The sequence below is a fragment of the Dicentrarchus labrax genome, unplaced genomic scaffold (genome assembly GCF_905237075.1).
Source record: "Dicentrarchus labrax unplaced genomic scaffold, dlabrax2021, whole genome shotgun sequence".
NCBI classification, from domain to species: Eukaryota; Metazoa; Chordata; class Actinopteri; family Moronidae; genus Dicentrarchus; species Dicentrarchus labrax.
In genome coordinates, this window is record NW_026136724.1 from 11,031,499 (window position 1) to 11,054,390 (window position 22,892).

At 41.5% G+C, this 22,892-nt stretch overlaps 2 protein-coding genes across 11 annotated transcripts in view; one reads left to right on the plus strand and one right to left on the minus strand.

Moving 5' to 3' along the window:
* Window positions 1-4: 4 nt before the first annotated feature.
* On the plus strand, window positions 5-17,842 carry pphln1 (periphilin 1). Of its 7 annotated transcripts, none has more exons than XM_051392875.1 (12): window positions 5-66; window positions 628-682; window positions 976-1,040; window positions 1,417-1,632; window positions 2,297-2,358; window positions 3,969-4,085; window positions 4,693-4,871; window positions 5,304-5,390; window positions 6,577-6,612; window positions 7,535-7,590; window positions 11,394-11,537; window positions 16,898-17,842. In XM_051392875.1, coding segments are annotated over exons 2-12 (1,236 nt in total). In that variant the 5' UTR covers window positions 5-66; window positions 628-681; the 3' UTR covers window positions 17,171-17,842. The 7 variants fall into 7 exon arrangements, with proteins under 7 accessions (XP_051248835.1, XP_051248838.1, XP_051248839.1 ...); XM_051392878.1 differs by having other exon boundaries at window positions 4,693-4,865; XM_051392876.1 differs by lacking the exon at window positions 5-66 and adding an exon at window positions 73-199.
* A 435-nt stretch (window positions 17,843-18,277) lies between these two features.
* The window catches only part of LOC127359124 (prickle-like protein 1), a 28,967-nt gene continuing 24,352 nt past the window's right edge, over window positions 18,278-22,892 (minus strand). For all 4 annotated transcript variants that reach the window (XM_051392864.1, XM_051392861.1, XM_051392865.1 and 1 more), the window contains exons 5-8: window positions 21,729-21,932; window positions 21,421-21,607; window positions 20,306-21,304; window positions 18,278-20,203 (exon numbers count right to left, since the gene is read on the minus strand). In XM_051392864.1, the coding sequence (XP_051248824.1) occupies window positions 19,245-20,203; window positions 20,306-21,304; window positions 21,421-21,607; window positions 21,729-21,932 (2,349 nt within the window). In that variant the 3' untranslated portion in view covers window positions 18,278-19,244. The remainder of the gene's footprint in view (window positions 20,204-20,305; window positions 21,305-21,420; window positions 21,608-21,728; window positions 21,933-22,892) is intronic.

A 22,892-nucleotide genomic window follows, 5' to 3' on the forward strand; every position in this document is an offset into this window, starting at 1 on the left:
ATAAAAAGCGGCCGCTGTCGCTCACAGAACGGGAAAGGCTAGGCTAACTAGCCGATAGAGGGAAAGGTGAGATTGTTTTGCTAATTCACGTGGAAGAAATGACATTTACTGCGGGTTATTTAACCCGAGTGCATATATATACGATGGCATACTACGCCTTAGACATTTCTGTGTCATTTCTGTGCGTCAGTATCGATTGGTTAGTTTGCCCTCAGATAAAGAAAAAGAAAATAAAACGTGCGGGTGTTTGCAGCATATATGGAGGCGTGCTAATTAGCAATGCTAGCTGTCCTTTCTACATGAGCTTCAGTATTTAGTTGTAAATTCACCGTCAAGAGAAAATGTTGGAATGCTTTTTGAGTTGTCGGTCGGGTGCTGTGAAGCTGGTGTTATGTTGGATGTGGTTTTTGCTTGTTAAATGTTGTGTTCTGCAGGAAGAAACCTCAGCCGGCTCAGCTGTTGGATCATGTCTCTCATGGTCAAACTGGGTTTAAATAGAGCTCTTTTTATGTTGCACATGATTAATTTCTTCGATGGGCTTGATTTTAAAGACTTGGTGTAACAGTGGCATGGAAACATATGTCATGTGTATAGCCTTAACGCTGTTTTTAATCATTCTTCTTACAGATTGGGTTTACTTTCTCAATATCACCCCGATTCACAGAGGTCCTTGAATTCAAAAGTAAGTTGGTGACTGACACATTTCTTTACAGTACGCTCATTTAATGGCAAACAAGAGAAATGCCACTACTGCTTTACTTCACATCACAAAATCTCTCAAGAACATTCAGGTTTTTTATGTTTTGTGAAAGTACTTTTGCGAGAGCGACCTCTGTGTTGCAGTCCTCACTCGAACAAAGACACTGCCAATGAATACAGAATCTCGTTTTCATTATTTATTTTGTGGAACCGCCCTGGCATGATTACATGTGCAGGTGCATACAGTATCTTTAACTCTTTACCTCTCTTCTGCAGTGACATACAGGAGAGACAGGAGTATACGAGAGGTGTATGATGAACGCTTTTTACCAGAGAGACCGGTGAGTGTGTACAAAGTGACTTCACTGTCTGTTTTCGTCACCTTGTTGTATCACATTCAAAACTATATTGAATTATTTGTTTTCCAGGCTGCCAGTATTTATCATTTGGTGAAGAAGGGCCAAAATATGTTAAACCACTAGAATAGTAATTTATTTTTATACCATATTTTTGTTGTTTTTCTACAATGATCTATTAAATAGTGTAGAGCGTTATCCCCATATGTAAACGATATTGCTTCTACTTAGACATTTGTTTCTACATCAGGTGAAGACGTCTTTAGCCAATATGTTGCCATGAGACGTTTTAACAGACAGACATTTTTAAGTTGAAATTGACTACATAAAATAATGAAATGAAATGTACCTATCCTGTTAGGGTCCGTATCCACGGGCAGCTGGAGCAGTGGAGAGGAGGGGTCCTTTTGGCAGGCCAGAGGACGACTACAACCGCGGTGGGTACGAATATGAAGGAGGTCCGCGCTTTTTCCCAAATGGAGGAGGCCCACGAAGTTACCATGAAGATCAAAGGGGCTACCACGGTGATAGCCTTCATTTCCCTGCTGAACGCAGAGCTGGCCCACCTTCAAGGAGGGTGAGGGCATAAATATCATACAAAACATTGTTGTAGAGTTTATCGTATACATATGGTAAACAAGAATTACATGAAATGTATAGAGAGTAAACATTTGTGAAGAGGAGATCGATCAAAAATTGATTGGGAACTTCCAAAGACTGCCTCAACTCTGAAGAAAAAGGCACAAACAGAAAATAAGCTCCTTGTCTAACAAACAAAATGAGAATGAAATGAAAGCGATAGAAGCACATCCAAATGCAAACATGACGTTGAATGCAAATTATTTCTAATCTGCCTCATATACATGAGTATTTTGACTAGCCGTGCATATCATTTTGCACCGTTTTGATTTATTAAGAAAGCTTAAGGCAAGTGAATAAGATGTCTGTACACACAGACCATTTTGCATAGCTGCCGGCATTACAGCTGCATATTATGTTAATATTGTTGGTTTGATATGCACGCTCATAACCAGCCAGCTGTGGGTGCTGCAGTTGAACGTTCAAGTTGAAAGAGTTTCAAACCACACAGTGTGCTACATTTTAACCATTTATTATGGTAGACATATGCATTCAAGTTCAACATCTTAATTAGACTTCTTAAGACAGTCAAATTTTATAAAGAAAGAATGCCAGAAAAGTTCACTTTAATGGATTTGATCCTTTTGCCATGTGTTGCGTAGGAGGACTATCCTTACAGAGTACCCAGGGAAGAACCACACACAGGGCGGCCTTTGGAGTTTGGGTAAGGTTTTTCTGTTTGTCTTGTTGGATATTATCATTATGGACAGTAGGGGGCAGTCTTTTTCCATGCGCTTGTGTTGTGAACAAGTCCTCTGTTTAATTCCTCTGGTCAGGCCAATGAGGGGGATTTCTGCAGTAGTAGGCCCCCGTTTTCAGTACCTGTTTGAGATGTTAGTTTACATAGCAGCAATCATAAATCATGGTCTGTTCTGACCCACATTGGCCTGTCTCACCCTGTTCACATTTTTTGCGGTCACAAAGCTCGCCAGACTCCACACTTTTATAGGTTGGACGACTCTTCAGTTTAACTATGGCTCTTAGCTGCAGATTGGGTTGCAAAAATTAAGGCTAGAGATTTTGCTTGACAGATTTACAATATTCACTCAAAATCCTTCGCTCTGGTCCCTCTCAGTCGTTTTGGTTAATGTATTTTTATAGTTTAATTGCCAAAGCCAAAGCAGTCTGACCACATGTGACATTTAACAAATGCAGTCATTATTTTACCTGCTTTTCATGGTGGCCATCTAAGAATTACAGCTTTATACTTTATTATGGAGTGTTATCTAAGTATTGAAATATATAAATGTTAAAAATATGAAGGGGAAAACTTAGCGAAACTGAGGCTTTTTTCCCCCTCAAAATCAATGCAGCTGTTGCCCTTTTATAATTTCATGTGATTTGTCTTCCATGTTTTTGAAGAACAGCTTCATTTTTTATATTCTAATGTCTTGGAAAATTAAAATTACATATTTCATAAAATAATGTTGCATATGATATTTTTTTTAATATAGGTGTGCTGGAGTATAGTAAAACACTAAAAGTGGTGCATTTGCATCGTGGGAACACATTTATTGGGTTTTCAGGTCGCACCTGCGCTGTTTGATGGTGCCAAAATAAATGATGTGTTGAGTTAATATTTGACGGTTGATTTTAAGTTCACTTAGCTGGATAAAACAACAAAGAGGTGAACTAAGATATCACAATTTAGCATGACTTTAGATGCTCTGCTGTCTTTGTTGTTAAATTTAATGTGAAAAGTTACATGATTTGATCTTAAATCTCTTCAACATAGGGGGACATCTTAACACTGCACTGTTGTATACAGTTGCAAAATCAGGAAATAAAGTCATACAAATTAGTGACTAAATTCATGACAGACAAGGAAGCAAGGCTTTTACTCCAAACAAATATTTTGAGTTGTGAAAGGGCACCCAGGTCAGTTCAGGCCTGCTGATTGGTGTGTTTGGCGTGGGTGGAAGAGGTCAGTTGGGGTGTGGAGTGAGGTAAAAAGGGCACAGAGATACTGCGTTCCCAGGAGTGACACGGGGTACATGGTGTGGTAAAATGTCTGTAAAGTGTGGACAAGAATGTGCACAATTCTCAAGTCATACTGCTTATTTTCCCTGGTTTTTGTTACTGTAAACCATGAACTAAAGCTGTTAAAGGGTTCAGCATCTCACTGAGGCAACCCATACCCTGAATACTTAATCCTGGCAGAGCAGGTATTTTAACATAGTTTGAATAAAGTTAAATACAAATGGTGCTTGTTCCCATGTTGTACCGGATGTACCTGCAATAAAACAATCATTTGCGTGTTTTCACTCCCCTCAGCGCCCGTGCACCGCCTCCTCATAGCGTGCGAAGCCAGGGCATCTACCCAGCGCCCAGATCACTCCCAGAGAGCGGGGAGGATTCACTAGTGCAAGCCATCCTCAACCTGGACAGAGGGTACGAGTGAATGCATACTTGATCATTGCATAGGGCATTTGTGTGCCATATTCAAGTGCGTACAACTTATTCACTGCAGCCATCAGTAAGAGTGTAATTAGTGTGTTTGGCTAGAATAATAATGTACATATGTTTAGGCCTCACTGATGCATTTATTTTCTAAACCTACATGAGGGGAGAAACGGACACACACACAACTTGAGTTTAATGGATTTAATTACACATTTAAGATGGGCTGTGCAGTTTTGTTTCTGTTTTTAATGTAATAATTTCATTGTTTTCTGTTTCATTCTCCATCTTTTTAATTTTCCCTGTTTAGTCTTCTTGTTTTTCTGTCATCCCTCTCTCATGCACCACATTTCCAATTGTTATTATGGAGTGTCACTAAGTTTTTACATCAGGTATTCCCAGTTGTGTGTTTGTTCTGTACAGTGACCCTCTAAATGCTCGATGGCAGCATTGTGCCATGTTGGCACAAAAAAAGGAAAAGGGATTAGATTTTCTGAAACAAGATAATTTTGTCAGATGAGGAAGAGAAGCTAAGTTGTCATCCACGTTTGGACTATTACAATCTCGACAGCCCACACTTTCTCCTTTGCTCTTCCAGGGAGGACAGAGACCACTACAGGAGAAAGGCAGCTCCATTCCCACCACTTAGAGAGCGTTCTCCTGTCCGCCGCGAGGTGGCCCGCTCCCCCCACAGTCGCTCCGGCTCCAGCGTCAGCAGCAGAGGCTACTCACCAGACAGAGCCAAGAACCTGCCATTTCCCTCACAGCAAGGCAAGAGTATGTAGAACTTGGAGTTTCCCCTCCCCCTGATGCAGCGTGGAGCTCTTTTAAACCGCTTTGTGTCCATCCAGGCACAGGTGGAATTTAATACTATAAATTCTAAGATTTGAAGTCGGAGTTGGCGCCTCTTCAAATGTCCAGGTTGATTATATTGCAGTAAAGGCTGATAGAACCTGCTCATATACATTAGAGTCAAGACTCATTCATTGCCTATAATTCATGAAAAGGACATGCACTCACCGAATGAAGCATCAGTTGAAAAGCAGCACAGAAAATAAACTATTTGAAGCTATTTGAAAAAAGATCAGTTAGGCCTCGGTTTAGAACAATCGCCCCCCAAGATGTACATTGACTGTTAAGACCTCTTAATTTTCCTCTATTACCTCACTGTCTGATAATGACTGATAATCTGGCTGACTGGCTTTTCAGGTGTGGACGGTCCAGAGGGTCTCGCAGGTGTTTCTGAGCACCTCTGGGGGGCGCTCTTTCCTCAAACGAGTGGACATGACAGTTTGGGTCTGTACATTGAGCCATGTGAACAAGCTTGTACTTGGGTGACAGTAGTCTGATTTGTTGTTCCTCACACGTCTCCTTGCATCCTTGTCACGTCAGAAAAAAAGTTAAGACGGAAATGTTGTGTCTCTCTATGCTCCAAAGATGTCTGCCACTAAGTCAGGAGAAGGATGCAAGGATGGAGGACATAATTAAAATCTGGAGAATATACCTACAGAATAGGACACACATTAAATATTAACCTATAGAATCCAATTTAAAAACAATCACATTAACAAACCCTAAATAAATAGTTTTTTTCTTTAAAATCCTGTCACCTAGGTCTGAGGTACTGTAAGTTGCATCATGAATTTTGTTTCTAGGTTTGTACCTAGTGGTGACTTTGCTGTAATGAATACATACGTTTTACTGCCTGTTGTGGAGGTACATTAGCACTTTCTATGGTTCCTACACCGATCTATAATGTCCCCACCAAATAAGAAAGATACACGTAGGTTGTCTCATATTATTCTCAATTCAGATGTGATTCTGTGTGCATCACACTGAATAAAAACTACTTTTTAATGCAGTTTGCAACTCTGGAAATAACAATTTCGATTAAGATTACACTTAGAAATAGTCTTTATCAAAACTGTATGACTATGTACTTGGATGCAGGTGTTTCAACATATAGCTTAATTACTAACTAGCAATTTGAATGCCTGTTAGTAAGATCAGTAAAAAACAAATAGGTATCTGGCACTGGACATGTAATGTACGAGTTTACAAGCATTCTATCGATAGATCCTGAATCAAGTGGACTGTAAAAAGTGCTAAAATATCTCCTTGTTTACTGCATGTTGTTTGTAGATCTCAACCTCCCAAGCTCCGTGTTTCCACAAGTAGCACCGTGTTATTTAGGTCTGCTACCATCTTTGGTGCTGGCTATCTCTCCGTTTTTAAATCTCGCTTTGTAATCATGAAATGAGCTAAGTGGACCTTAGAATGGAAAGGGGTCATCATGCTAAACAATATTGCTATATAAAACGTTTAAAATGCATGATCGGAACCTCTTGAAAGCAGAACATAACATCTTTAATCATATTTTTGGTGAAGCATCAGGGCAGTGAATGTGCTTGCTAGATTGCTGTAAGGTAAGAAGGCCTAGTTATTATGTACACAGTGACCTTACGGTTTGGTCTTTCTGCAGGGTATGAAGAGACTTATTCTCAGAGCAAGATGGCCGGTAAGTACAGTTCAGTATAGTTGGTGTAGACAGGACAGATAAGTTGTATCAAATGCGGTTCTGCAGTGGTTTTCTACTTTTTAAATGGACAATTTAAGCACTGCTCCTTGTAACATTTCTTTGAATTGATTATTTTTTTTTTTTTTTTTTTTAATTTCAATACAGGTTAATGAAAGCAAAATAAGATGACAAGCAGAGGATTTGTTTCGGAAATATACAAAGGTTACAATCGTTAAACTTAACCTACTCCCAGCCTGGGTAACCTGAGAGATACAGAGAGCGTTTCTAATGTGTCCAGCAGCCAGCCGTCCTCCCCGCTCTGTCTGCCACTTTGTCAGGCCTCATAAAAATGCCACCAGGTCGTGTGTGGATGAACAGGGAAAGGGTATAGGATGTCTGATGGATATTCCTGAAGCTAAAGCTTCAATATCGGACTGTTTTTGTTTCATAGCAAGGTCCTCAGAGTTCATGTTTGCTGGCAGACTCGGTCGGTCGGCTCCAAAGCCTCAGATGCTTGAGGAAAGTTGGTGGTAGAAAAAATGGAAAGTGAAAGGAGGAGGCGGTGTCCAATTGATGAGTGGGAATGTACAAGCGAGAAATGTACGTTGTAGTGAATCCACCCACTGGACTTCAGAGCACAATTGTGAACCATCTGTTTCTTGATTGTTCCAGATGTTCTAGCCTAGGTACCTGCCTGCATCCTGGAACCAAACATCAACACCTTTTACAGAGCCCTGATTACCATAAACACATACTTACCAACTTTCCAGACATACTAATTGTCTTTTTTCCCCCCCATTTTAATTTCTGCTTCCTGCTGTTCTTCTCCTTCTCTAGTTTATCATTCTCTTTTTCCAAATCATTATTTTGCCCACTCAAGTCTCACCATCCAACTTTTTCCCCCCCTTCCTTATTTCTTCAGACAAAATCCCTGGTCTGTCAAGAGAAGGCTCCCCACACAGCGCAACCTCAAACAAGGTGAGCTCAACTAGATGAGTTTTTTGTGCTTACATTTTATTAGAAGTTTACGTCTACAAAAAAGAACATAACGTAAGCCTCTGCTTCTTTTCCTAAATATAAGCGTTTTGTATTAAAATTCTATAACATTCAGTCCCAGATGTACAATGTATCATATATTGTCGACTCCGCCTTTGTCACTTTACAGCAGGATGCATCTGGAACTTCTTAAATTCTGTCCTTCTAATAAGTGTTTAGTCCCATTGAAGTATGTTAATGGGTTTTAAAGTGGCCCTCACGCAGAGCATGAAAGCCATCAGGCCTGTGCTTTGTTTACCTGTGTTGTAAGCAGACTTCAATCACAAGAACTTATAATGGTGTGGGGAAAAGGGCTCAAGTGACGAAGAAAGTACGAGCCATCCTTCCTTAAAGTGCTCTTGTTTCAAAAAAACCAAAACGTTTTAACTGTTTTGAGCTATGAATGTAGATCTCTCCTGCCTGTTTTGCAAATAATAGCCTGTTGTGCTGATATCATCCATCTCCAACTACGCAGAGGAGTGTAAATACAATCAGATGTGATTAGGCGCAATGTGTCTGGCTGTGGCCACCCAGAAGTGAAGAGGCTAACTCAGTAGCCCAAGTCATAGCTTTTATCATAGGATCTTAGCTGCAAAGCCAGGAGAAGTCCCCGTGGAACTCATTGGGATGTGTTTAGACCGTTTCACAATGAACAATCGTTTCCTTTCTCTGCCGAAGAGTATGACTGACTGTGTTTGGGGCCTGTGACTGTCCTAACAGATGTTGTAGGTCAGTGGTCTTGTGCTCATGAGAAATTGATGTATAACTTGGGTTCATAGGTCATCAAAGCTTCTCCTGTGACCCCTGTGTTGTGCCACATTAACGTCATATGATGGGATGGTAGAGAAATCATGTGATTTTAAGCTACCTTTTTTAAATCTATTAAATTGTGAAATAATTTGTTGAATTCCGTATAAATTTTAATAATTGACACTCAGCAAAGCAGGCTTACATTGAGCCTTTGAACTGATTTGAAATAATCCCTTTCATGGAGTGCAAATGGAGCATGCAGTATCTACAGTGTGCATTATCTGCATGCTTCTGAGTGTTATGTAGATTCTATGGCTATTATTTTTGAACGGAAAATACAAGCTTTTTTTTTTATTATTTATATTTTTTTAGCTTAAAAAGAATAAAAATTAGGCACGCATTTTGCTTGCTAGTCTGTAAACTTTAACCCCCTTTCTTTTAACCACACTGCTTTTCATAGTTACTCTTAGTTTTATTTTAGACAAACAGACAAACAAGATTCTCATGATGTGCAAAACTTCACTTTGAAAGAACCCATAAAGACTATCTCTTAAATGCTGCTTTAATGTTAAACCAGTCTTCTGTATCTCATTAGCAACCCTTTAGATCTTTTTCTGAACATGCCGGAGGTCATTTGTATGTTGCCAATTTGTTATATTTTTACTGGATTGTCCCTTTGACTGGCATGGTGGGCACTTCAATATTTTTGCAAACCCATTCATTGCTTTATATGTCAGAAATTATAACACAAACATAGTCCTTTCTTCTCTCTTCTTATGTGCATTTTTGGAAGAACCACCCGCCACCACCCAATCAACTACTGTGATGAAAGTTTTACTAAGTGCCCCACCCCTCCACACACAGACACACACACAGACACACACACACTGCTGCTTTTTGCTGTGTTTGATCTAGCCTGTGGTGCATTGTTGTTTTCTGTTCTGGGGGCACAAACCCGTAACCTTGGCCAAGATGAAAGGCCTGCGCTGTGCCCCCAGTAAAGCTTGCACTTATGGCCCCGGCCACTGCCTGCTGTGGGGCTTCAACAAACACACACGCAGGCTTTCTGGAGCCATCCCAGACAGAAAAGACCAAAGAGAGGACCTAAAGAGCAGCTCCGATTCTGGCTATGCGCCATGGTGGGTGGGAAAGCATGTCCTGTAACTGAAAAGGTCACTAGAAGGTTTCGTCCCTAACACAAGGCATCCAGTTCCTGTCAATTAAAGTATGATAACATTTTACCAACCAAGATAATTGCTGAGATCTAGTGGTGAGGACAGGGCATCGAGACCTATGAGGTCAGAGGATCACACATGTTAGAAACCTGTTGTAATGCTGCGCTAGAGGTGTGGCTCAGTCAGTCTGCTGTTCTTTATTAATGGTTCCCAGACAATGCATCCTTTTAAGATTTTGAAGATTTGGTTCAGAGATTTGTGTTTCCCACAGGATGAATTGTAAAACTTTGGTTTCCTCCAAGGCCATCATCAATTTCACTTGGACCAAACACTAATGACATATCCTTTTAGTGCCAATTGGCATGCTAACACGATAAACTAAGATGGTGAATGTGTTAAACATTATACCTGTTAAACATCAGCATAGTAGGGTGTGTGACCCTAAAAGGTTTGCGTAGGCCCAATGTGAAATACACCACCAAATCATTATTTAAAAAGAAAAACAGTAATTAGGAATCTACAGCAGTCTTAACTTTAAAGGTCAGTTCACGGTTCACCAGATGAAGAAGGCTTTTTAGCAGCAGAAAAATAAAGAGGGAAAAAATACTAAAGGTATAATAAACTGGTGTCGAATTCATTTTTAGTATTACATTGAAAAGAGATTACCCATACCTCCCGACTGATGACATTTCATTTTAGCCCAGTTTGCATAAAATATATCTGCCAAGCTTGGTATTGATGGTGCAACATCCTTTCCAGTTGGGCTGTGCCCAGCAAGTTGAAGTGAAAGACTCCGACAGGGTTTTTTTTTTTTTTCACCGAGGCTGAAGTCTGACAAATGCAATCTTTGCACAAGCGTACACACTGGACTTCACCCAAGCATAGCTTCAGGGAGGGAATGGGAAGGAAGAATAATTGGATGATGCTTTATGAGTTGTGCTTTTTATTTTAGACCACACTCGGCGTTGTGATGTACCATCTCCTCTAATTACTTTCCTCGGTCATCGAGAGATTTAATATGACTTAGTCCCTGGCCTGTTTCCCTGAATGTATGAGTGGACTTTAGTCATGGCTGGGCAGTTCTGCTCCCTGGCCTTCAAACTCTAGTAGTATCAGGAAATGAGCAAAAGAAATTGAGCGCTGATCCAAGTTGGCCTCATTTCTCCCCTTTGCTCTTTCTTCTGGCTTTCACAGTAATACTTAAGGCTACTAGAGTTTCCAGTCTTCCCATTAGATGGCTCATCACGGCTTGTCTGGCCAGATTTTCTATTCTCAAGATGTAAAAACAGCTGAAATGTCAATTTCTACAACTTACATTGAAAAATATAATGGTGTTAAGCTATTAAGAAAGGTGTTACATATGAAGATCCACATCTGATATGCAGCATGTCCCATCTCTTATCTTGGTGCTGTAATTCCTATGACTCCCTAATTCTTTGACTAGTTGTAGATGTAACTAGAAATCCATGGCACCCAACTTCCACACAGTATACTCTGGCTTTTCAGCTGTAGAATCTAAAGGAAAAATGTGGTTGACAAAAGGATGAAGCTTAGATGTACAGCAAAATTAAACGGGTCAGGTCATAGGATTTCTGTCTGTGGTTGTGCTGTCCAATTCTTTGTATCGTATAATTGCTAGAATTGTGTCGTAGTGGTAGTAGACTTTTTAAAACATTTCTTAGTGCTTTTATAGCCGTCACATCTGTGGTTATCTGCTAAACATTTCTTGATTTTTAAAATTTAAATTTCTCTCATGTTGTGACTCATCTTTAAGATTTCCTTAGAGCAGAGACTCACCCCTTTCTCTCCTACCTTTTCTAGGAGGACAGCCATCCTCCAGAAGGAGAAAAAGAGGAGCTGCTGGTGGCTTCCATCGTGGAGGAGAGCCAAAAGTCGTCGAACGCGGAGAACTTTCAAGAGCGACGAGCCCTGGCCATCGCAGCCAAAGCTCAGGAGATAGAGAAGGTACCCGCCTAACTCTAACATCTTAAAACTTACATTTAGCTGAGTTTGACTATCTGGATATAGTTTAAAATGTGCCAGCAAGTAGTAGGTCAGTGTGAAAATAACAAAGGTATTCAACTCATGAGCTTTCTATGATTTATAATCTCTCAATTTAAGGCTGTTGGATACATTTTTCACATGTTGGTAGTTTTAGTACCTCAGCCAACATGTCTTGTTTTTTAGATTTGTTTTCACTTGGCTGTTTTGGATAGATGCCATATCTAGAATTCTTCATTGGTGTTCCTGTAGCATTTGTAAAGGACAATGCATGCAAATGAACATTTTGTGTCAGTAGCTCCCAGCTGCCCCTTCTGGAAAATGACTGCATTTACAATCTTCTCATTACAAGTTAGTAATTTGTAAGACTTTTCTATAAATGTCAACTTGGTGCATGCTTGACACGTACTGTACCCTTGGCAAATGATCCCATACATATGGTGGCCTTGACTCCTCTGACTCACACATGGATTATTTTACTGGATAGGCATTACTGGAACAGCCACCTATTATGTTCCTAACAAGGCAGGAAATTAACTTTCCTGTCCACCAGTCACAGCGGTGGGTACATCCTAAAATTGACCAATTGCCAGCCACATATCAGTCTCAGAACAGTGTTTAAGTGATGGATAATTATCTGCCAAAGTAGCCGGTTGCCAGATTTTTCAGCATTTTCCTGGTGGCTCTTGTTAATCTCCCAACCTGACTGGCATAACTGCAACAACTGCTCATTATACCCTGCACAAGCTTAATATCCCACATGGCTCAAACATCACAACTCTCCCGCACTGTTTGACTCATCTTTACAAATTCACACACATACGCACACATAGACCTGCACACACAGAGTTTGGAAACACTAGGAAAATGTACACGGTGCGGGAGCACATAAACGAAAGCAGAAACACAAGTACAGCTTTAGACATGGCATTGGTTTGTGCGTACAATAAATTGGGAGGCCGACTACTTAACAGAGCTAAAACCACCCCGGGCTCGAGGTTCCAGCTCCACTCAGTTATCTAATGAAGGCCATTCCTGCACCAGTGAGCACTACTGCTGCTTTACTGGGACCATTAAACCTGAGCCAGCTCTGCCCTAGAGCACACACTGCGCTCTCTCATATAGCTGCGCCACAGAGCCTATAGGCCGTTATAACACTATTGCTGATGCTGCAGCTTCTGGCCTGTTTTATATCTCATTTTTTTTCCCCCTTCTGCGTCTCGTCACGTTCGTTTGAACTCGACTTTGCAAGCTTCATTTCACATTTTCAAGTATTATGAAAAGTTCTGTTTCATACGTTTAATCATGGAAAATGATTACAAAGACCCAGGTCAAGAATAACCTTTAGGTAGTTTAATATGGCCTTATCAATCACGTCATCTCTCCATTGTCAGTATAACTCATTCTCTTCTGCTATAATCTTCAAATGTAGTCATGAAATTAAGGTCTGGAAACAGCGTAACAGCTTAAAATGAAAAATGAGAGGGAACAGTGTATTCCAGGGATATCATGTTTCAGGTCTTCTTTGCCTGGATTTCTGATTCTCAGATTTAGATTTAGCTTTTTTCCTCCTCTTGTCCCCTTTCTTTGGCTTTTGTGATATCCAGATCACTTTCATGAAGGTTGCTTGTGACTTGGCAGCCCTCCGTCTGTCTGTCATGAAAGGCTGGCTTGAATGGTCGTGATTGTAAGTGAAGTCAGCCCCCGTTTGTGTCACACACAAGAGGTCAGAAATAGAAGTTTAGTAATGAAATCAAACAATTTTGCCCTCCGTCTTTGCCTTATTCTCTGTACAAGTCTAGAAAAAAAGGAAAGATGAATGGTAATGGAAAGAAGAATCTAAAGTCTGTCTTGTTTGTGGTAAACACTTTAACCCTTGAAAACCTTCAATCACGACATGAGAGAATTGCCTCCACATAATGGTTGGTTACCTGCCAGAGAGGGGAGTTGAAAATGTATAAGCACTTGTCTGGTGGCTGGTATTATTTTCCCATCATGCCCAGAACTCTCAGCTAAACACTCCCCAAGCTAGACTTTCTATTTTCATTCTAAAACAACAAAGTCACTTTCACATGCGCCCTACGAAGTCGCAGCAGTGTTTCTGTTGCAGTAGGCACTCACGTTTAGCCACTTGACAAGTGTCGGCCAGATGTTTGGCTTTCTGCGCCCAATCTGGTCTAGCCATCTCTTCTACACACAGGGACAAAAAAACACTCGAGTCCAGTAGCTCCCCCCAAAAAGCTCACCAACTGTCTTTACACTTTTCACAGATCACAACCTGAACTTTCAATCATCGGCCAGACATCGTGCTGGGCAGCGTTATACCAGCGCCACAGTGTGTGTTTGTGTAGCTAAGTGAAATTGGTCTGCTGAAATTCAACCTGAACCCCCGTTCTGATTGTCAAAGTTGACTTTGGCTGCAGTACAGACTAACTGGTTATAGTGAGTGACAAGGCATGGGAGGCAATAAAGGGTATTATGTTTTACCCCTCACAGTCCAAGCTATGATACAACGGGAGTTTTATTTCATTTGTTGAGGAATCAAAAAAAATCTGGCTACAAGACACACAGTTACAGCCTCAGTCCCTTTTTTGGGGGGGGTACAAAGATGGCAGAACTGGACCGAGGCCCCAACTCTTTCACTCTTCTTTCCTGAAGCCAAGCAGGCCCACACGCTCGCTCCTAACCCTGTTTTAACGGGCTATAGAAAATAGCGGTTAAAGAAGTTTTCGGAGACCGTTCTGGACCGACCCCACCCCAAAGTCGAGAACTGGTCCTTTTCCTTCCTGATTGGATAACAAGGGAGGGATTTCAGGAAGCGTGTTTGAATACAGGAAGCACATTTTCAGCACATTGTTATCTAGGAACGACTTTCCCTGTATTCACATAAGTTGTTGTCAGCTTACTTGATTGGATACTTCCTGCCAAGAAGCTGATAAATAAATATACTGTCATCAGTTATCAGCTGTTGAATGAGACTGTAGGACATTAAAAGATTAAAAGGACAATGCACCGTTGCTAAATTCAGCACAGTAGAGTAAGTTGCTATGAAGGGATTGCTTTTAGTACAGATTGGTTAGTCTGACTGTTGTTGAAACATCTTCCACTTAATAATTGATTGTACATGGGAAATGTATAGAAACGCCCAGAGGAGGTTGTGTGTGTTCTGTCTACGTCGGCGCCCTTTCCTGATACTGTTTGTATCCTTATGTTCACATTTCCTGTGAATTGATTTACCCTATTGTTAGATTCAGGTCACCTTAAGAGGGAGAACTGAAAACTCTGGTCACTGCCCACAAAATGCTGAGTGTTGGCTATATTTCAAGAAGGAGGCAACTAAGAAAACAGTCATTTATTCTGCATTTGATCATTTCCAATATAGAAATATATTTTTGACCCAAAGAACGGCCGTTGAATTTCTGATCAGTCCCCTATTTGCAGATACAGTATGTAGCTTTAACAGCTGAAATATTTTTGTTTAATGCAGATTATGGAAAGTTGCCATCTGTTGTCACTCGTACATTAACTGTGTTTGACAGCAGATCCTTATTTGTGATCTCTCCTCTACACCGACCATGCTATCTGTTCTAGGGAACATTGTGAAAAAGCTATAAATAAGCCAGTGAGTTCGAACGCCCTGCAGCACAGAAGCCACTGTTGGTATCCGGTGAATGAGTGAAACTCACCCTTGCCTGGCCTCATTTTACACACATACACTGGCACATGTATAAACACACAGATCGGCGCACACAACCCTTGTCTTTGGAAGTGCCCTTGTGTCAGTCTGCGGCACAATGCTCGACTCTCTCAGTTGAAGGCTTGATTCCCGACTTAATGAGTAGCAGTGTTGGTGGAATAATTTGCTTCTACTTAGTCAGGGAAGAGATGGAGGCTAAGACAAAACTAGGCACAGAGAGACTGACCAGGGAAGGAAATGTGAAAGATGGAGAGAAACAGAGGAGAGGGCAGCATCCCTTAGAGAAATTGAGGTGCAAGTGTCCCTGGGGTTCTGTCAGTGTCGACTTAGACACTGTGATGCCCGATCTATCTAATCTATCTAGAAAATGGTCTAATGTGGTGTTTATTTTTATTTATTTATTTATATATTTTTGGAAGCATTTTTTGTCTTTCTAAGCTTGTTGGATCTTTCAGGATCATACAATCCCATGTTTTTAAAAAAATGCATTCACTGGTTCCAGCTTTTCAAATGTGAATATTTTTTAATCATAATGAACAGAATATGTTTGGATTTTGGACCGCTGGTTTGGCAAAACGAGTCATTTGGAGATGTACCCTTTGGCTCTTGGATCTGTTGAACACACACCATTATCTGATATTTTTAAGGCCAAATTATGAATCCATTAGTTGAGCTAATAATTGACCAATTAATGGATAATGATGATGATCTTTAGTTGTAGCTCTGCTTTTTTGTGTTGTCTTGGTTTGTTATTTTTATTCTGTTTAATGCTTTCAAACCCCTACACCTAAATTACAGGATGTGTTGCTGTAGTGTCTTGTACATTGATGCACACTGTTCGAACCATGAAGGTAAAAACTATAACAAGGATCGAGGTACAGGACATGTCTCAAGTCAGGTCTGTGGGAATTCATCCACAACAGGTCTGGAGCTTTTACTTGTGAAGAGAAAACGGAAACTGACGTAAAAAAAATATCATCACCATAGGTGACTGATATTTTCCCCCTTTGGAATTTTATTGTCCACTCATGTGTAAGATCATGAGTTGGAAAAAAATCTCTGTTTTGGTATTTTGTAAATCTGAGCAGTTTATGTGGCAGTGGTGGGCTCCTTCCATTGTTTTATGAGACATTTGAGGCTCTGTGTGAAATTGCAGCTCCCAAACAAGATACCAGCACCTCTTACTCATTGTCCCTCTAACACCTGTTATAAGCCTCTGAGCCATCACTAAAGTAGAGTTTTATTGCCTCTTGGGCTACCCTGCCCTACATAAAGGGCCCTTATTAAACTCAAGAGGAGAAGTGTTTATCTTTTGACACTACATGATGTGTGTTAACACCCCAATGATCAGCTCAGGCTCAATGACGCTGGAATATTTACACCTAGGCGCCAGGTAGAGCAGGAAGGAAACTACTTTAAATCTCCTCAGTTATTCTCTCTTAAGGTTTGACCTCTGCCAGTTGACACTTTTCAGCCCTAAATCTACATACAAATGAATGTAAATGTGTCTACTGAGAGTAAAATTTAAGTGTTTGTCTTTTGTGATTTATTTTTATTTTTTCACATCAAGTCTCTATGCTTGTTTTTGTTTTTTGTTTTTTTTAACTTGTATTCATGTCCACTTCAGGTGTACCGTCAGGACTGCGAGACATTTGGCATGGTGGTAAAGATGCTGGTGGCTAAAGACCCTAACTTGGAGAAGCAGCTACAAGTTCCCCTAAGGGAGAACCTCGGGGAGATCCGCGAACGTTGCCTGGAGGACCTCAAACAGTTCATCAGCGAGCTGGACGAGGCGGTTCGGCAGCCCGAACCTTCCGTCTGTGACTCAACCACCCCATCTGCAACACTGACGGCCCATAAACTTTCAAAGACAGGAGTGAATCAAAGCTCTTCTTACTGACACATTGGCCTGACCTGCTCTGTGTGAAACTGAGCACGATGGGATTGACTGCTGATTAGACGGACATCTTGGATACATTTTGGATTGCTGGACTGAACCAATTCTACAGCACAGCAAGATGGATGGGATGCAGCGTTACATTATGTGTGGGAATGAACAGTGTTAGTTTTGAAGAGATCATTTATACCTTCAAGTTCTCTGGTGAAGATGTTAATTATAAAATATTCTTAAAAGTTATCAAATGCTTAAAAAGCTACCAGTCTCACGTCACTGTGGGAACGTTTAACATAGGTTTCATTATTTAACCTGTTATGATGGAAATCTGTTGTTGAGAATAGCACTTCAGCATGATCACACGTTTCCAAAAGAGAAGCCAGATAACACCATGTTTTGTTTTGTACTATTTTCAGCTATGTCCATTTTAATTTTGTAGCAGTCAGATGTATGACTTGGTGCTGCTAAATTTACAGCTCTACATTCTTGTATAAATTTGTACTGTTTAGAAATTGCCAGTTCGGTTCCTTCCTTTTTCATTGTTTTCATTTTGCTTTTTAAACTTTATATCCTATGCCCCCCACTTCCCCAAAAACTCTGCACAACACTGAGACGAAGCTTTGCACAAACTGAGATGTCTCTGAAGGTTGTAGTAAAGATGATTTCTGTTAACTTTAAGGTTTGTTTTATTGAACACATAAATATCCCACCAGCAGCATAGACCTCATCTAAGATATTTTAATGAGTTTACTGGCATTATTACAAACCATTGTAGGGTTTCACTGCCTGTCTCTCTGAAACTTACATATATTGGTGTTTGAGTATGATGTAGACTCCCAAAACAATGAGAGGTGAATGCCTTACTTTAAAATTCAAATGCATGCTAGCAAATGATTTCCAACTCCACCAGGCCTTGTATAAAAACAAACCTATACTGCATGTTGCGTATCATTAGACTATTTACAGGTTTTTAAAAGATTGTTGCACTACAGAATCCCATTAACTCTTAGATTGTAGTGGTGTTCAATGAGAGGCATCGGAGGGTTACAAAATATGTAATTTGAAAATGAATATATGTCAGATGTTTAAAAAAAGAACAGTCATTCCTGAAGCTTTAAGAGGAGAAAAAATATTTATTACAAGCGTCTTTACATCACAAAGCATTTAGCTGGTTACGTCAGAGCAAGGGTAGTGAACAGTTCAGCTGAGTACGGAAAATGCAGCTGTTACTGCCATTCATTTTATATTTTGTACATCGATAGTGAGCGTTGTGGAATATATGTTATAATAGACATTGTTACTGAGTAACATGGCACTTTACTGCGGAGACCACAGTATGAAGTGGCACCTTCTTTGTTTCTCAAATATTAACGAGGTCTGTTTGTTTACCATTACAACTGCTATTCTTTTATATCATACACTTCAAAAGAAACAATTCTTTAAACCACAGATATAAAAATACCGGTATTAAAATCTTAACTTAATATATACATTATCATTTTGTACTATTATGTATTAAATAATTATTTGGTTTGTTTCTATTTTCTACTTTATCAACCTCTGTATACAATGTGTTTCCATTTGACTGCACACAAAGATATTGCTGCAAAACATTTAACTGAACACAAAACATTTTTAAAAACTTAATGGCAAATGCTGAAATGAAAGAAGAAGTTTAATGTCACCACCCTGTCAACTCAACAAGCAATATTTTGGTCTGCACTGTCTAAAGAAAGGCTTCCAAGTTCACCAGTCCATGCATCATATTAGTGCTAAAATTCAATGAAACCCAGTATTTAGGCCAAATTTGCACATACACAAAAACTGATTTTCTCACTATATATTACAAGATCCAGTCTGTCCTTTGCTTTCTCAGTAACTGGAATTGATTTCTTTCAGTAGATTTTGGCCTAAAATATGATATGCATCTTGTCTTTTGGCCATGCGCCTTCTGTTAGGGTGGAATACACAGTCTGTCCACATGGGTCATTTTTAATTGCCTTTCTAAACCCAGATTTGATCCGCTAAATCCACATGATCAGAAAATCTGACATTATTGCTTAGTGTAGTGCAGATTAAGTTAAGAGATGATACAGTTTTTGGAGCGGTGGCTCTTCCTGCGACCAGTCTGTGAGCCATGGCTCTGGGGAGAGAGGGCTGTAACCCTTGTTGGGTAGTCATCGGCATAGTAGTGCCCAGCCGCTCGAGGCTGAGGGATTGGCTGGCCCAGGAAATAGCCCTCCTCCTCAGAGTCTGATGATGAAGAAGAGCAAGTAGAGCAAGAGTCATCCTCATCTCTGTAGAGACCCATGAAATGCTCAATGCGTGGGTCTCCTTGAGCTGAGCCCTGAGGCATATAGTCAGATCGGGTTTGCGAGTAGGCCAGGGGCAGCCTGTGTGCGGGATGCTGTAGGTGCATGGCACCACAAGGAGGGTTTCCCAGACCCTGCTGCTGGGGCTCATACAGCCTCTGTGCTTTCTCCAAAGGCAACATGTGGAGGTTGTTGTCTGACCGGGTTTTGCGGCTCCTGTGGTTCCTGCCTTGCCGGTGGTGGTGCTGCCTGGTGTGCCCATGGTGGCTCGTTGGGCGGCTTCTTTCTCGGCCCATCTCATCTGGGCAGTACGCCCTCCGCTGTGGCTTCTCACTCATGGGATGCTTTCTAATGTTCACATCAAAACCATCATTATATCCATTGTCCACAGTATCCTCTGAAAACTTGACCATCTGAGGAGGTCTGGACTGGGACTTGCTCCTCCTCAGTGCTGGGGCGTGGACAAAGGATGAAGGGAGGCCTTCTGAATGTGGGGACATTGGGGAGAGAAGTCCTCCTGGTGTGCCTCCCCTCATTGCAAATGCTACCTCCTCCTCATCTCCCTTCTCCATATTAAGGTTGAGAGAGTTGGCACTGTGGTGAAGATGAGATGAATTGAAGGTTCCCATGTTGCTCATCTTCTCACAGTCATCCGGCACCGAGGGATCCTGCATGGCAAGGCTGTAGACTATAGGTCTATCCCTGCCATCTCCATCCACTGATGCACCTAAAAAGAGCAAGCAGGAGACACATATTGAACAGCTGTTTGATAAAACATAAAATAATGCAAAATGTTCCACTGAATACATGCAACTAATAGTCTCCATACCAGTAATGTTTGATAATGCCAGAGAGTCCATGGAGTCTCCAGCACCCTGCTCGACTTTCCTCAGTTCGTCGGCGATACACTCAAGGGAGTCTTCATACCACTGCCTGGTGTCTGGCCAGAAGGCTTGTCTTCCTGTGCCAGATTGGTCCTGATCCTGGTCCAACTCCAGCTCTTGGATCTTTCTGGCACTGGCAGGACCTGGATGACTCCCATAGGCTGAGTCCCCCAACCCATCCTGGGACTGGGCCCAGTACATTTCAGGCAGATGCTTCTTGCTCATCAGTCCAGGGCTAAGGCTGTTGGCTCGCGATTGATTCGAAGTCTGGCTCTGGGTGGGACTGGCAGGGGTTGGAGAGGAGGCAGTAACCCCCATAGATGTGGTATCAGGCTTGAGCCAGGGGTCAGAGACAGTTATTAACCTGTTTCTGTCACTGCTAGGGCTGGGAGATTTTAGGGAGGGTGGCTGAAGTTGGTGTAACATCCCACGGTCACCAAACTTGAGCAGGAGCTGAGTCATATAGTCTTCATGCTGTGCCCACTCCTCTGGATCCTCCTCTCCACCGACATCCTGCTCCTCCCGCTCCCTCCAGAACCTCTCCTCTTCCAGGCCTAGACGGGCCAGCTTGCGCCCTACGATACCGATGTCGCAATCAGCATCTCCATCACCCTCTCCATCTCTGAACTTATACTCAAAGGAGGGGACAGCGGCAGGGGGGTTAAATAGCTGTGACTGTCTCCACTGTTCAGCAGGCCTGCTGCTCTTCCCCATGCGGACACTACGCCGTGACTCACGTGAGCGGGCGGACTGGAAGGCGGAATCAGATGAGTCGGAGGCATGAACATCTTCCCCCTGGCTGCAGGCCTTTGAGCAATAGATGCGACCCTGCTTTGGCAGGAAGGGACAGCCCAGCAAGGATGTCTTGCACTGGGCACAGCAGAAGCACTGGTCTGTGGCGTGCCAGTGTACACCTTCATAGGTCATCTGGGCATGGTCAACACCTAAAGGGATGAAGCAAAAAGGAGCACAGCATTAGGTGTAATACTTCAACACAAGTAGTCAAAGAAATACATCAGATGGGTAAAGCTCTTTCTAGGACCTCACAAGTATATCTTACCAATGTTTTCACCACAGGCCTCACAGTACTCTGCATACAGTGATTCAAAGCAGCCGCAACAGTAGGGCCGGCCATCTTTCATGATGTAGCGCTGCCCCCCTAGCATCGTCTCGCACTCGAAACAGGCAAAGTGCTTCATGTGCCAGTGACGACCTTCTGCTTCAGTGCACTCATCTGAAAATATGATCTAAAGAGAAACATGAATACCACTGTTAGTTCTGTTGAACTCTATGTACTTGGTACTTGACAATTCCATGGTTCATTGTACACTAAGGGTACTGGGTAGTGCTACTATTACTGTGTCTTACCTCGTCACAAGAAGAGCATCGCGGTTTGAGAAGCTCAGCGTGGTGTCTTCCGCAGAGGATCTTGCCATTTTGGTAGAAATAGATCAGATCCACCAGCAGCTCTTGACACGTGGCACACACAAAGCATGCTGGGTGCCAGCAGGGGCTCGGCCCTGCTCTGGAGGCAAAAATGGCCATCTCTCCTCCATTGATGCCACCGCCACACTGACAATCAAACACAAACAACAGATGATCCATGAGATTTGTATTTCAACCATCTTGTTGATGCAATTCGTCAAAGTGACCCACAATGCATAGGGGTTCAAAGTGGACAAAATGTGTTCATCATTGAGCCTATGACCTTGTTTACTATATATTAATAATAGAAAGTATGCTATTTTGAGAATGAAACTGTGGAGATAAACAGACACAATCGCATAAGGGAATGACATTTCATGCAATGCCTGTGACACGAGGAATGCAACACAAACAGAAGAGAGATTACGGAAGATAACTTTTCAAAATATATCACGTCTGCTGGTGTTTCATTTGCAGGGATGCTAAAACAAAGAAGGCCAAACAACAGGTGATCATACTGTAAATGCCAAAGGAATATGATCCATTCAAAACACATCAGTGAATTCTACAGTAATGACAGTCGCAGCAGAAATACAGCAACAGTTGATAACATGGATAGTGTCATTTAATCTTTTCCTTGGCAACATAAACAGAGATTGCTATTAAAAGATGACTGACTGCTCTTGTGACAACCCCACCCGATGTCTTCCTGAGTAGAACTTTTTGTATTAATATGGGTTGTGGTGCAAAATAACTTAAAAGTGAAGCAAAAACGATGATAAATCTAACCTTCTAGCAAAACTGCTTTACCAACAAAGACTGTTGGACAAATTCTAACTCAATTTGGTGGCTGTTTCATTTTGGTCCTAAATTATTCATTGGGTGTTGCTGAGGAACTGGACAGCATTTTTTCCTCCTGTAAGCTTAAACAGAATACACAGGCCTTGGTCCTGAGTCGAAAGATCATATGACTCCACAGAGATCACCAGAGCGTGTCTGAACATGCAATCATAAGTCTTTATATAACCCGGCAGAGCTATGAGAGACCCATAGGCAGCTATGAGATAGCAATGCCAGCTGTTAACCATTATTACCAGGCAGGACAGA

What these genes read in the sequence shown, in the direction of transcription:
- pphln1 (XM_051392875.1), top strand. An exon ending in GGGCGGCCTTTGGAGTTTGG is followed by an intron (nt 2,359 to 3,968) that starts GTAAGGTTTTTC and finishes CACTCCCCTCAG; the next exon opens with CGCCCGTGCACCGCCTCCTC. An exon ending in TCCCTCACAGCAAGGCAAGA is followed by an intron (nt 4,872 to 5,303) that starts GTATGTAGAACT and finishes CTGGCTTTTCAG; the next exon opens with GTGTGGACGGTCCAGAGGGT.